The sequence below is a fragment of the Schistocerca americana genome, chromosome 4, assembly GCF_021461395.2.
Source record: "Schistocerca americana isolate TAMUIC-IGC-003095 chromosome 4, iqSchAmer2.1, whole genome shotgun sequence".
Taxonomy (NCBI): Eukaryota; Metazoa; Arthropoda; class Insecta; order Orthoptera; family Acrididae; genus Schistocerca; species Schistocerca americana.
Genome location: NC_060122.1, coordinates 449365013 through 449378699, shown reverse-complemented (window position 1 = coordinate 449378699; position 13687 = coordinate 449365013). Strand labels below are relative to the sequence as shown.

Here is a 13687-nt window from a genome sequence, read left to right as displayed (position 1 = left end):
TGTAGCCCACATACTCAATGGACGGTTGGAAGAAGTTCGACTTACGCAGGTTGCAACGCAGGCCCAAGTACCTGAATTTGAGAAAGAGGGTTCGAAGGTTGTGCAAGTGTTCCTTCGTGCTGCGGCCTGTGACAATTATGTCGTCCATGTAATTAATACAATGAGGGATTGTCAACATGACGTGCTCAAGATAACACTGAAATATCGCCGAGGCACTGGATATTCCGAAGGCCAACTGCTGGTATTGGTAAAGGCCAAATAGGGTGTTGACGACTGCCAGCCGTTTGGAGTCCTCATCAAGAGGTATCTTATGATAAGCCTCCGAAAGATCAATTTTCGAAAAATATTGGCCTCCTGCCACATCGGAGAACAATTCATCAGAACGGGGCAAGGGATAGGTGTCCACCACCAATTGGGACTTAATGGTGGCCTTGAAATCGCCACAAAGACGTAATTTTCCCGAGGGTTTCCTGACAATAACGAGGGGCGAAGCCCACTCACTAGAAGAAATGGGAAGAACGACCTCGAGGGCTGTCAGCTGGTCTAGCTCTGCTTTTACCTGAGGGCAGAGAGCCAAGGGGATCTGCCTCGCGCATAGAAAACGTGCGCGAGCCGACGCCTTCAACATTAAGTGAGCTTCAAAGTCTAAAACACGCCCCAGACCCTCCTCAAAGATATCCTTAAAGTCAGAGGTCAAAGATTCCAATGGTTGATAGGGAACGTCTTCGGAGACCAACTACACGGTGTCTGCGATAGAAAAACTGATAGCTTGAAAGGCATCCAATCCAAAAAGTTTAACGGAGCTCGCATCACTGACAACAATAAAAGTAAGAGGCCAAGTGACTGATTTGTAAGTAATGTCGGTAGTGAATTGACCCAGTAGGGGAATGAACTGTTTACCATAACCACAGAGACGTCGGGAAACTGGCGCCAACAGGGGTGACTCAAGGTCGGAGTTAGTTTGTGCATTCAACAAGGAAACTGCCGTGCCCGTATCTACTTGCAGTTGTAATCGGCGTGACCGAACCGACACCTCGATAAAAAGTTTGTGTGCCGATGCGTTGGGAGCCTGGCCCGATGAAACTTCCTGAATGTCAACGTCCATGTCCTCTGTGCCTGCTTCCTTTGATTCTTTTGAGGCTGAGTGGCAAACTTTAGCAATTTCTCCTTTTTTGTTACATTTGCGACAAACGGCCCAATGCTGGGCGCACTCTGACCAATCATGATGTATATAGCACGACGCACAGGACGGTAACAGGGGCCGGCGGCCGGAACTCTATTTATGTGCCGTGCGGGAGTGGCCGTAATGGCCGGATTGTACCGCTCGCACGTCGTCCACCAAGGACACACTGGATGTGGCCGCGCCACCCTGAACCGCCGTAGCCGCGCCACCCTGAACCGCCGCGACATCACACCACGCTTCCAGCTGTTGACCTGCGACGTGAGAGACTTCGTACAATTGAGCAATGGACAGGACTTCCTCAAGGGAAGGGTCTTCCAACTGCAGGGCCCATTGCCGGACCTCCCTATCAGGGGCCGAACGAGCAATGACGTCTCACACCATAATGTGGGCATACGACTCTCGCGACTGCTCTGTGACAAAATGACACTTGCGACTAAGACTGTGCAGGGTAGCGGCCCACGCCCGGTAAGACTGTTGGGGCTGCTTCTTGCCTTGATAGAACTCGATCCTAGCCGCCACAACATGCGTGCGGCGGTGATAATATGAAGACAGCAATGAACACAATGCGTCAAAAGACAAGGACGAGGGTTCCTGCAACGGCGCTAGCTCCGCAAAACTTGATACAGCGAGGGAGATATCCAAGACAAGAAAAGAGCACGACATACCTCCGCATCGGCAACATGAAATGCCTGGAAATGCTGCCGAAGGCGATGTTCATATGCGTCCCGATCCTCCGCCGTCTCGTCATACAGGGGAAAGGGAGGAGGGAACGGCGCTGGAGCAGACTGTGTGGAGAGCAACGCCAGAAGCACTTGTTTCATGGTTGCCATGAGCTCTGTCTGCTGCTCAACCAAAACCCACACTAAATTCTCCATGCTGTGGATAAGCTGTGAAACCGGAACGATGACGCAACACGCGAAAGAACGACTCTACTCATCGCCAATTGTGTATTAACATGATTCACGTTGTCCGTAGCACTTCACATAGTGTAGACCGGGAACTGTCTGCTGGGCATGCCCGATGTAAAACTGACTGGGCACGGACCGTGCTGCCTGAGTTGTTGTTGTTCCACCGGCAGAGGGCGCGGCAACTACTGTCCATGATGCACCGTGCCGATGTGTGCCTCCCTTATCTTTCTGGTGGCTACTGCAAGAGTATTTGTTATTGGCTACATGGTTATTTTTGCTTTTAGTTTCAGAAAATAAAACATTATCAGTTAGAGTTCTTCTGTCATTATCCACCCATGTTGGGTGGATATCCCCAGTGGGAATCCATGTACAGTTACAGTTAAAAGTGAACTATTTTTCAGCACACACTTATATCCTGATCACTATAAAACCTACTTACCTCAATGTTTTTATATGTGTGATCTGTCTTAATATACATAACAATCCTTTTTCCCGTATTAACCGTACATGAGTTACTACCAAGTAACTATTTGGATTGTGTAACCTGTAAACTGAGTGTATGTTTGCATCAGCATTCGCTGTTTGGCAGTTGAACTGTAGAATGGTACCCACAATGCCATCGTTGAACTGAATCTTTTTTAATTTCACATTATTGACAGTGGAGCACCCAATAATAGAACTGGACACAAGAGTGGAATCATGTCATACTTCCAGACGAAACCCAGTTGAACATACACCATCAAGGTACCCATGCATGGGAGCTGTGAGGAGAATGAATGTTGCCAGAAATGCATTCATTCTCATCATACAGTGCTAGCACCCGACATCATGATATGGGATATGCTGCGCAATCATCTCTGGTTCACATATCCAGTAATTTAAACAGCAGTCATAACATTTCTGATGTTTTAAGGCTGGTGACTGGGCCATGTTATTGAGGTTGACATTATCTTTCTGCGAGATACCACAAGACCGCATGTTGCCAGTGTTATCCTCATTTGCATGGATAGATAGGGTTTTTGACTGTTCTCATGGCCAGCTCGTTCTCCAGATTTCTCATGTATTGAAAACTTTGGTCATGGGTTACCAAGAGACTAGCGCACCACCACTTGCCAGCCATTTTGTTTGATGAACTTGGGCATAGAGTTCAAGCAGTATGGAATGACAGATGCCCCGCTGGGTTAGATCCATTGTTACTGCCAGAGGTGGCAGCTCTTTGTACTAAATTATGCAAAGTGTGTACCCCAAAATCACCTACAAATATAACTGTGAATTTTTCATACCATACTGTATATGGACAATAAGTAAAATGCCTTTATTACTGGATTTCCTGGTTCTGCAGTTTTAGTAGCCAGAGGTGTATTTGTCATGAATGTTAAAACACAACTTTTCTTCCTAAAATATCAGTATTCTTTAATTTTTTGAATACTGTACTGTACTACTGCACTGCTCGCACAAACTACAAGCCATCATGCACTTATAATGTGAACAGTATAGTGACTTTTGACTGGTGAATAGAACCAAATAATCTCATTGTACTGTATGATTATTCCTTTTAGAGAAATTCTTTGAAATATGTTATATTAGTATAGTTTTCTGTGTTTATTAAAATCACACATTTCTCTTGACTATTTTAGTCTGTAAATATTTTATTATTATTTTTCATTATTCTTATGAAATAGTGACTCTTCAGTCACTTCCAAATCTGTACAAAAACTTTTTGCTGAGCCTGTTTCCCCAGCTTTCTTTCATAACTATGTTGTGTGTGTTAAATACTGCTGTCTTCTTGACTGAGACACAACATTGAAACAACTTACTCTTTAAGAGTTCATGTGGTGAAAATTGTTCAGTTTCTCCCATTTTGTTTCCTGAAAACTTAACCATGATTGCTATGTATCACAAAAGATATCTCTTGTTTTCTTCTTTTCCAATCCATTAGTTACCCTTAATATGTGCTTCTTAATTGCTTCCAAGTGTCTGAATTGACATTTAATAGCAATTATAGCTGTAAAAAATGCAAAACTGGAGATAGCTGGTAAGTGATCAGTGCATCAACACCACAGAAATCATAAATATGGTAGCTTCAATAGCTTACAGTGTAGCAGCTTTAAGAAGAATCAAGTTGGCTATGAACCAATGGGCCAGAGAAGAACTTTGAGACAAATGTTCCTTATCACTACTGCAACCAGTTACACATGCACTGACATGAAGAAATATAAAATTATGCTATGGGAAAACAATACTACGCATAACATCAGCACTGCGTCATATCACATTATGCAACGCAGAAGAGTTGCTATGTCTACCACCTTTAATACCTATGTTCACTATAACTTCTGTATCTTTCATTATCTTGCTTATATCAGTTTGCCACTGTAGACCATGCTCCATGTATTCTATGACAAAATATTAGTTTTGGTGCTCTGGAGAAAGTGGAAAATTTGGGTCTCTTGTTATGATCCCAAGAAAGGCAGCATAATGTGTAAAACACTGGATTCATATTTGCCAATAATACATTTCCAAGACCCCTGTAGCCTTCCCGGTTTAAGTTTCTGTAGTTTCTGGAACTCATTATCTTGACCATCTGAAAAAGTGCTTTCCATCTGAACAAGTGCTTTCCATCTCTAATGACCTTACTGTAAATCAGGTGTTTGGTACTAAATTTCTTTTCTTCTTGCTGGCAAAATTACTTGAGTGAGGAGGAGCTTTTCCCTTCACTGCATTTATCTCTGCTAAAGGCCAGTGTTGCGAAGTGGAGCTCAACATTCCACTCCATTCTTCTTCAAACAACACTCGTGGTGTAGGGTGGAGCATACCATCTCCACTTCCTGAGTCATTTATCAGAAGAGTGAAAGAAAATTTGCAGGGATAAAAGATAATTTCCACCCAGCTATAAACACAGCTGTTTACATCTACATCGATACTCCTAAAACTACCATATGGTCCTTGGTGGAGGGTACCCTGTACAATACATGTCATTTCCTTTCCTGTTCCACTCATGAATAGAGCGAGGGAAAAATAACTGCCTATATGCCTCCGTATGAGCCCTAGTTTCTCATATCTTCGTGGTCCTTACGCGCAATCTGTGTTGGCGGCAGTAGAAACATTCAGCAGTCAGGTTCAAATGCCTGTTCTTGAAGTTTTCTCAACAGCATTTCTCAAAAAGAACATCGTCTTCTCTCCAGAGATTTCCATTTGACTTCCCGTAGTATCTCCGTAACACGTGTTGTTCACACCTACCGGTATCAAATCTAGCAGTCCGCCTCTGAATTTCTTTGACTGTTTTCCTTCAGTCCAACCTCATATGGATCCCAGAACACTCGAGCAGTATTCCAGAATAGGTCACATCAGCATCGTGTATGCAGTCTCCTTTACAAGTAAACCACTCATTCCTAAAATTCTCCCAATAAACCGAAGTCAACCATTTGCCTTCCCTACCACAGTTCACACACGCTCGTTCCACTTCATATCACTTTGCAATGTAATGCCCTGATATTTAAATGATGTGACTGTGTCAAGCAGGACACTGCAATAATATACCTGAACATTACAGGATTGATCTTCCTGCTCATGTGCATTAACTTAAATTTTTCCACATTTAGGACTAGCTGCCATTCATCACACCAACTGGAAATTTTGTCTAAGTTGTCTTATATCTTCCTACAATCACTCTACTTCAACACCCTACCATGCACCATGGCATCATCAGCAAACAACTGCATATTGCTGCTCATCCTGTCTGCCAAATCATTTACATAAATAGAGGACAACAGCAGTCCTATCACATTTCCCTGGGCACTTCTGACGATACCCTCATCTGGGATGAAAACTCACTGTCGAGGACAACATACTGGGCTCTGTTACTTAAGAAGTCTTTGAGCAACTCATATATCTGTGAACTTATTCCTTATGCTCATATCTTTGTTAACACCCTGCATTGGGACACTGTGTGAAATGCTTTCCGGAAATCTAGAAATATGGAATCTGCCTCTTGCCCTTCATCCTTAGTTCTCAGCATGTCATGTGAGAAAAAGGCAAGCTGAGTTTTGCATAAGCGATGCCTACTAAAACCAAACTGATTTGTAGAAATAAGCTTCTCAGTCTCAAGAAAGTTTATTATATTTGAACTGAGAATATGTTCAAGGAGTCTGCAGCAAATCGAAGTTAGGGATATTGGTATGTAATTTTGTGGGTCCATTCTTTTACCCTTCTTATAAACTAGAATCAACTGCACTTTTTTACAGTCGCTTGAGACTCTGCTGAGTGCAAGCTAGGCAAGGGGCCAATGCCATAGAGTACTGTTTGTAAAATCGAACTGGGATTCCATCCAGACTTTGTTGATTTATTTGCTTTCAAATCTTTCAGTTCTTTCTCTATGTCAGGTTTGCTTATTACTGTGTCATCCATATGGGAGTCTGTCCGATGAGACAGTATGTTTGAATGATTTCTTAAATGTGAAATTTAAAACTTCAGCTTTCGTTTTGCTATCTTCAACTGCCTTACCAAACTGGTCAATAAGGGACTAAATGGAAGCCTTAGACCAGCTTAGCAATTTTACCTAAGTCCAAAATTTTGTCGGGTTCTCTGCCAGATCTTTTGAAAGATGTGACAGTGATAGTTGTTGTATGCTTCGCACAAATCTGTACTATCCTTTGCTTGACGTCATTTGTGTGTTTCCTTTTGAACCAAGAGTGCAGCAACCTCTGCTTCCTCAGCGTCCACCAAATGTTGTCATCAAACCATGGTGGGTCTTTTCCGCCCTTTATCTGCTTACTAGGCATATAACTCTCCAGACCATGATTTACAATCTGCTTAAACTTTGCCCATAATTCCAATGCATCCATCTTTCTCACAAACTAATTACTGATAAAGTCGGTACATTCAGGAAATCATATTTGTATTGTAGAACTGCACAGAATGCAGAGATGAAAGTAAATAGGTCTCCAATATTTTGAAAAGGATAGGTTGAATACATCAACGAAAACAATCAATATTTAAAAATATAGTGTAACTGAATAAATAAAAAAATCTATTCAGCAAGCAATGGCAGGAGAACACAGACATATAAGGATTAATTAAATTTGCAAGCTTTCAGAGCCATTGGTTTCTTCTTATGGGAGAAGGGTTGAAGGGGAAAGACAAGGTATGAAGGAAAGGGGCTAGTGAGGTTTAGGAATGAGGAGAGTTTGAAGAGTCACCCAGAACTGTGGGTCAGGACAGATTCACCAGAAGGAATGAGAAGGATGTACAAATGATGATAGAACAATAGTTGACATTTAAATGCCAAATTAAAAACTGTTATATCTAAATTGATCATCCAAAAAGAAAATAAACAAGCGTAAAAATGTACTGAAATTTTATGACATTTGCACATTTATCATGATGTGTGTGCTTGAATTTGTGAATAAAGGAGATCCAGTCTTGATTGGCTCTTTGAAACAACTACTCTTAGATTCCCTTCCAGCTGCCATCGTGACTTATGTTTTGTCTTGATGAATGCCGTTGCAGAAAATGACTCAACAAGTAAGTTGATGCTGCACATAATAATGTGTCCACTGCCCTTCTTGTTAAACTGGGACATTCATTTCAAACCTACACCCAAAATTTTTCAAGAGAATGCAATTTAAATTCATTTCAAAGCCTTCTGTCACTTGAGAGTTTTATTAGCTCCACTTGCTTTATTGCTGACAAGTGGCCTGTTACAATCTTATCGAACAGATTGTGGATCCAGTAATACTCAGAAGAAGGTTCTGGAAATGTATTATCGAATTGTTGATGAAAGTTTTTGGGATGTACTATGCCAGTTCTTCTAATTTTACCTACATCCAATTCATTTTCCTTCATGAAATCATTCATATGAGAAGACACCTCACAGTTACACTTCTTCAAGTGGTTTTTCCAAAGTCCAAGTTTTCTCTTAAATGCAAGTACTTTCTTACTTAAAAAGATGATATTGCTACTTCAGCCTTTAAGTAATACATTTAGATCATTCAGTTTGTCAAACATGTCATCCGAGTAGCACAGTATTGGAAGCCAGTTCTCATCCAGAAAGAGAGCCGCAAATGTAGAACTTCCACTCAATAGAAAAAGACGAAGTTTATCCTTCACCTCCCCAATGCGATGAATCACTTTGCTACAACACAATCAAAGTGCCTCTGTGTGCAAAAGAATCGAATCCATCTCCTCGCAAAGAACAGAAAAGAAGCTAATCCGTATCTGTGTATCATGCAGTCTGAGAATTTTACAGAAGGAGAAACAGCACACACTCTTGCCATGAATCCCCTTTTAGTCGTAGTAAATGTTGCCATCTCACTGGTACATATACCAACACAACTTGTCATTAACACATTATTATCAACAAAAAAGAAATTCACAAGGAAGAAAATGTCTTCTGTGTAGTTCTTCCTTTCAGAGATTTACAAAATAGACAGCTCATAAAACAGACAGACCTCATGCTTTTTATTTTCATAACAATAGCATAAAAAACGTGGAGCTGGAAAAATTGCCAACATCGGTTCAGTCATCAGCTTGCATGACGAATTTTGGGCTCTCATGGAAGTGTGGTGAAAATTGATTTTTAATTGTCTTAGAGTGATATCAACTTCAGACTCTCGACACACATGATTTTGCACATTTTGATGTGTGGTCATTCGGATTTTACAATTGAGGAGGATGCTTCTCGGATGTTCTTACGATCTGATATCTGTTTTTTGAGGAATCTGTCACATCCTATTAGAAAATTTGATGGATTTACTTGCATGGTCTGGATGTTTTCTTGGCAGGTGTCTCTCTATACACTTCAAGCTATCACTGACTAACATCTCTGGACGAAGAATGCTTTGCTGTCCTTTCTCATTGTTCAAAAGAATGCTGATAAAGCCTAATGTTGGACAATCAGCTTGACATATACACGCTTTGGTTTTCTGTTTAGAGCTGACGTTGCTGATTCGAACAGGGGAAGATGGGAAAGAAGAATGTATTTTGATTAAATCTGAGTCTTCTTCCTTACTTAGAACTGCATACTTTCAAAAGAGAAGAGACACCAGGCGAATGAATTCCATGGGATCTCTTGTATCACTGTGAATCACCACTTATCCATGGCAATGACAGAACTTTTATCAATTTCTTTTAAATTCAGGTAACTACTTCAGTGAATTTGTACTAGAATTCAATTTCTAGCTAACTCACAACCCTTGAGCTGCCTCTGGAAGCCTGGCAGGAATTGAGTGCACAGTCACAATGTCTGTGATTAACAACCTATTCTTGTAGTCAGTCATGTAAGGAACTGGCTGTCACATTGTCAAGTAACTTAGTAACTTGGTGTCATTAGTGGTTGTTAAAGGTTTGATAAGAAGCTAACTTGGCGGATAATCGGGGATGGGAGCAGTGTGATGAAATATTAGTCACGACTTTTCGCATCACCCCTGCTGATAGGATCTACTGGTCAGTTCGTGTGAAATAAGACAGCAAATTAACAACGGAGGAAGTCACTTAGTTCATAAAAATTAGAATCTGATGCTAGCAATATATGTTCACCATAAATCCTTTTCTTACTTAATATGAAACAAATATTTTAATAAAAGCTGGTGCTCCCCTCTATCACTTTGTGTGCTCCTCTAGGAGGAAGTGCACTCCCACTTTGGGGATGGCTGAAATAGACCACCATGTACCAATGATCACCAGTCTTTTGCATAATATGGTTCTACTTCTCATATTTGTTTCATGCCATTCGTTCCAGACGAACACGCGGTGTGAGACCAGGCCAGGCTCGTCAGAGCCAGAGCTGCCGATGCAAGGGCCAGATGGTGGGCATGATATTTGCCACAGTTCTGCTTCTGTGTTGGTTGCTGGTTCTCACATGGCTTGCTATTGTCTTAAATGCAGAGCTTTCAAAGTTGGATGGGACAGTGAAGCAAGGTGAGTAATTGTAATAGAAAAGCAAATAGATTGAATACTGAAGATGCATGTATGTTGACCTGGTTTGCAACAGTCATATTATTCTGACAGAAATTGTGCCTGTTATACTGGATTTTTTTTTTGTTATGTTGGTACATATGTCCCAAACATATGTTCACAGTTTCAAGTGTACAGCATTATTTGTTTCATTTTGGCAGATAGAAAGTTTAGATGTGTTTTTAGTGTGTTCGGCGATTTTCGATTATTATAAAAAAAAAACTGGAACAAAGAATTTGTGTGAAAAATGGAATCAATTGCTCTAAAACACTTGAAGCTCTTCCAAGATGGCCGAGAAGATGCCATTGACGAACCTCGCTCTGGACACCCCCACGCACCAAAAACAGATAATAACGTTGAAGCTGTGAAGAAAATTGTTTTGGAAAATTGTCATATTACTGTAAGAGAAGTTGCTGAGGATGTTGACATATTGATCAGCTCGTATCATGCAATTTTCAGATGTTTTGGGCATGGGACATGTGTTAGCGAAGTTTGTTCCAAAACTTCTCAATTTTGATCAGAAGATCCGTCGCATGAGAATCGCTCAGGAGCTCTTGAATGATGTCAGTGATGACCCTGATTTGCTCAAAAGGATCATAACTGGTGACGAAACATGGGTTTGCAGTTATGATGTCGAAACCAAAGCCCAATCATCCCAATGGAAGCATCCCGGAGAGCTAAGACTGAAAAAAGCACACCAAGTTCGTTCAAATGTCAAAGTTTTGTTCACTGTTATTTTCAATTACCGTGGTGTAGTGCATCACGTATTTTTGCCTCAAGGTCGTATGGTCAATAAGGAGTATTACGTTGACGTTTGCGAGAAGCAGTACGCAAAAAGCGTTCGGAATTGTGAAGACACAATTCATGGTTTTTGCATCACGACAATGCACCTGCTCATTCATCATTGCTTTCTGGGAGATTCTTTGGCCAAAAACCACATGACAATCATGCCTCAGCCGCCATATTCACTGGATTTGGCCCCCTCCAACTTTTTCCTGTTCCCAAAACTGAAGAGATCTGTGAAAGGATGAAGATTTCAGCAATTGAGGAAATAAAAACTGCATCGCCAAATTACTCGAGGCTGTACCAAAAAGCATTTATGAGAAGTGCTTCAAGGGTTGGAAGAAGCTTTGAAACAAGTGTATTGCATCTGAGGGGGATTACTTCGAAGGGGAGAATATGTATATTGATGAATAAATAAATATTTTTGAACACAACTCGTTTATCTGTATTTCAGAATTTAGATTTGAATTCAGTGTGGTGGAACAGGATGAAAATAGTGGCTTCATAAGACATTACCTTCGTATGTGGAATACTTAAGAAGGAAAGAAAAATCCTTGGAGGAAAGTTTAAGTATTTAGGAAAAATATTCAGTTGTTATTTGTAGATAATTTCTGTTTTCTACTAGTTTTCCTGATTTATGCACTTTCATGCCACGTGCAACAGTTTTCAGGAAGCGTGTTATCAACAGAGAATACTGACCTTTGGTTTTCCTTTTTTTAAAAAAAATGTACTTGAAACATTTCTGTCGTGACCTGCAACTGGTGGTCTGCTTTACATATTTGAGGGTTGAGCTAATAAGCAGGAAGTCATATCCAGTGAGAGAGTTACTTCACTGCTTCATCATCAGCAGAGCTGTTAACATTTTTGAAATGTCAATGGTGTGACCTGGAAGTCAGCAAAACATTGGTATTACAATTTTATAGGGCTCTGCCATGTTCTAGCTACCTATTGTCTGTATGACATGAATTTAATCTTGCTTCTCATGTCTGATGGGTTAAATGGAAGCACACAACACCCTACAGAACGTTACAAGATAAATCTCATTAGTGGCAGCATTTCATAGTCCAAAGGACCACACAATTGTGTAACTATACATTTAATAGTGTACCACCCCTTTGCGCATCTGAGAATGTAGATGCTCATATACACTCCCCCATAAGCAGCAGTGCTGTCTGGAAAGCGTCACTACTATTAAAACATTAAGTTCAAAACAGAAATGCATAGTTTAAATTTATTTTTTAAAATAAAAGCTAGTCGTCTGAATAGTCTGTCGCCATAAGAGATAGTTGCACGTCGTCATGTCAAAATATAAAAATGGTGGAAAAAGGACAGAAAATTAAAATCATGGTGGATGAACTGTCGCATTGTTTTTAGTTTAGATATTATATAAGTTTTTGCTAGTAAGCGACTTCATCACGTCATTTCTGTAACACTTCAGTACTTGAGGGTTTTGTGCTTATTTATGATTATGAAATAATCAAAAATGTCATGACTTTAAGTACCATGGTGTTTAATAAATATCTTGAGACTAACTCCCTGTGATTAACTGTGACTCATCTGTAACTTAGGAAGGCTGTGGAGAAAACTTAGGTATGTTTTACACTCATGTGAAAAAAATTGCTTCTGCATGGAAGTAGTGTCATATACTAGTTTGGGAATGTAATTACAACCAGATATATAATAAATACGTATTACATTTGTTTGTATTTGGGAAAATGCCCTCCATGCATTTTGGAAAGAATTCGGAGAATACAAGTGTATATTGTTGTATCATATCTCATGTTACAAATTTAGTTAAGTGGATGCAGGTGTGAGAATTCAGAATCATGTATAATACTGCAGCCATTAATGTTGCATATTACAAATAATAATTACATGCACCTCTAATTATATTCAGTGAAAGACTATATTTTAGATTTCTTATAGTGGGATAAATTATCTTATTCCATGAGGAACTGTAGTAACCAAGTAAAACACGAAACTGATCCAAGTAACACAAATACAGCTTTACTCATGAATCTCTGAACAATAACAGAAATAAGCCTCTCATGACTCCACTCACAACAAGACAAAAGAATCATACAGAATGTCCAACTCAAGCAATACACAGAACATAGTGAAGAGTGAGTCAGCACTGTTCCAAGCATATATAGGCACAAGTTGCCAGTAGAAAGTCTGGTGGAGACCATGCCATGTACACACTTCCTACAGGCAGCCTCCAATGGCTGGCCTGTGCTGATACAGTTGGTTGTTGATGTAAGAACACACACATGGTGGCACTATACTTGGCACACTTAAACACACGCACTAGTAACAGGATACAGCACACCTCCCCTTAGTGCGAAGACCCCACCCAGGTGACGAAGGAGACGATGGTGGCCCGATGAGAGACACATCTGTCAGCTCCGGAGCAGCAGCAGCTGGTGCTGACAGCAGGGGCAAGACGATGTGCCGGGTGGGCATGGGAGCATAGGGCTGGAATGTTCAGAAACGCGGGTACACCCAAGTGTGGTGGGCCTTTGCAGTGCCTGATGACAGCACTGGGGAGTAGGGTGCTGTTGCCATCTCTGCAATGTCATCAGCAGACAGGTCCGAGTGTGGAGGAGGTGGGTCTGGACCCACGGGTGACTATGGCCGAGTCAATGATGGTGAAGGAGCCTGTGGAGACATCCCGACAGCAGACTGTGACAATGGACACAAGGCTGGAGACAGACCCGTGCCCGGTGCCAGAAAGCTGGAACCTCAGAGTGCTGCATGTGGAAGAGGCAACCAATGGGACAGGACACTCCCAGCCGCCTTTGGATAAGCAGCTGCCAGCAGCAAGTCGTATACTCTTAGCTCACTTATTTGTTACATAGTT

General features: G+C 41.0%; 1 protein-coding gene and 1 long non-coding RNA gene across 2 annotated transcripts in view; one reads left to right on the top strand and one right to left on the bottom strand.

Moving 5' to 3' along the window:
• The window catches only part of LOC124612239, a 234963-nt gene that overhangs the window by 36614 nt on the left and 184662 nt on the right, over positions 1–13687 (top strand). The window contains exon 2 of the mRNA XM_047140314.1: positions 9830–10008. Within this exon, the coding sequence (XP_046996270.1) occupies positions 9830–10008 (179 nt within the window). The remainder of the gene's footprint in view (positions 1–9829; positions 10009–13687) is intronic.
• The window catches only part of LOC124612240, a 46065-nt gene that overhangs the window by 6091 nt on the left and 26287 nt on the right, over positions 1–13687 (bottom strand). The window lies entirely within an intron of this gene.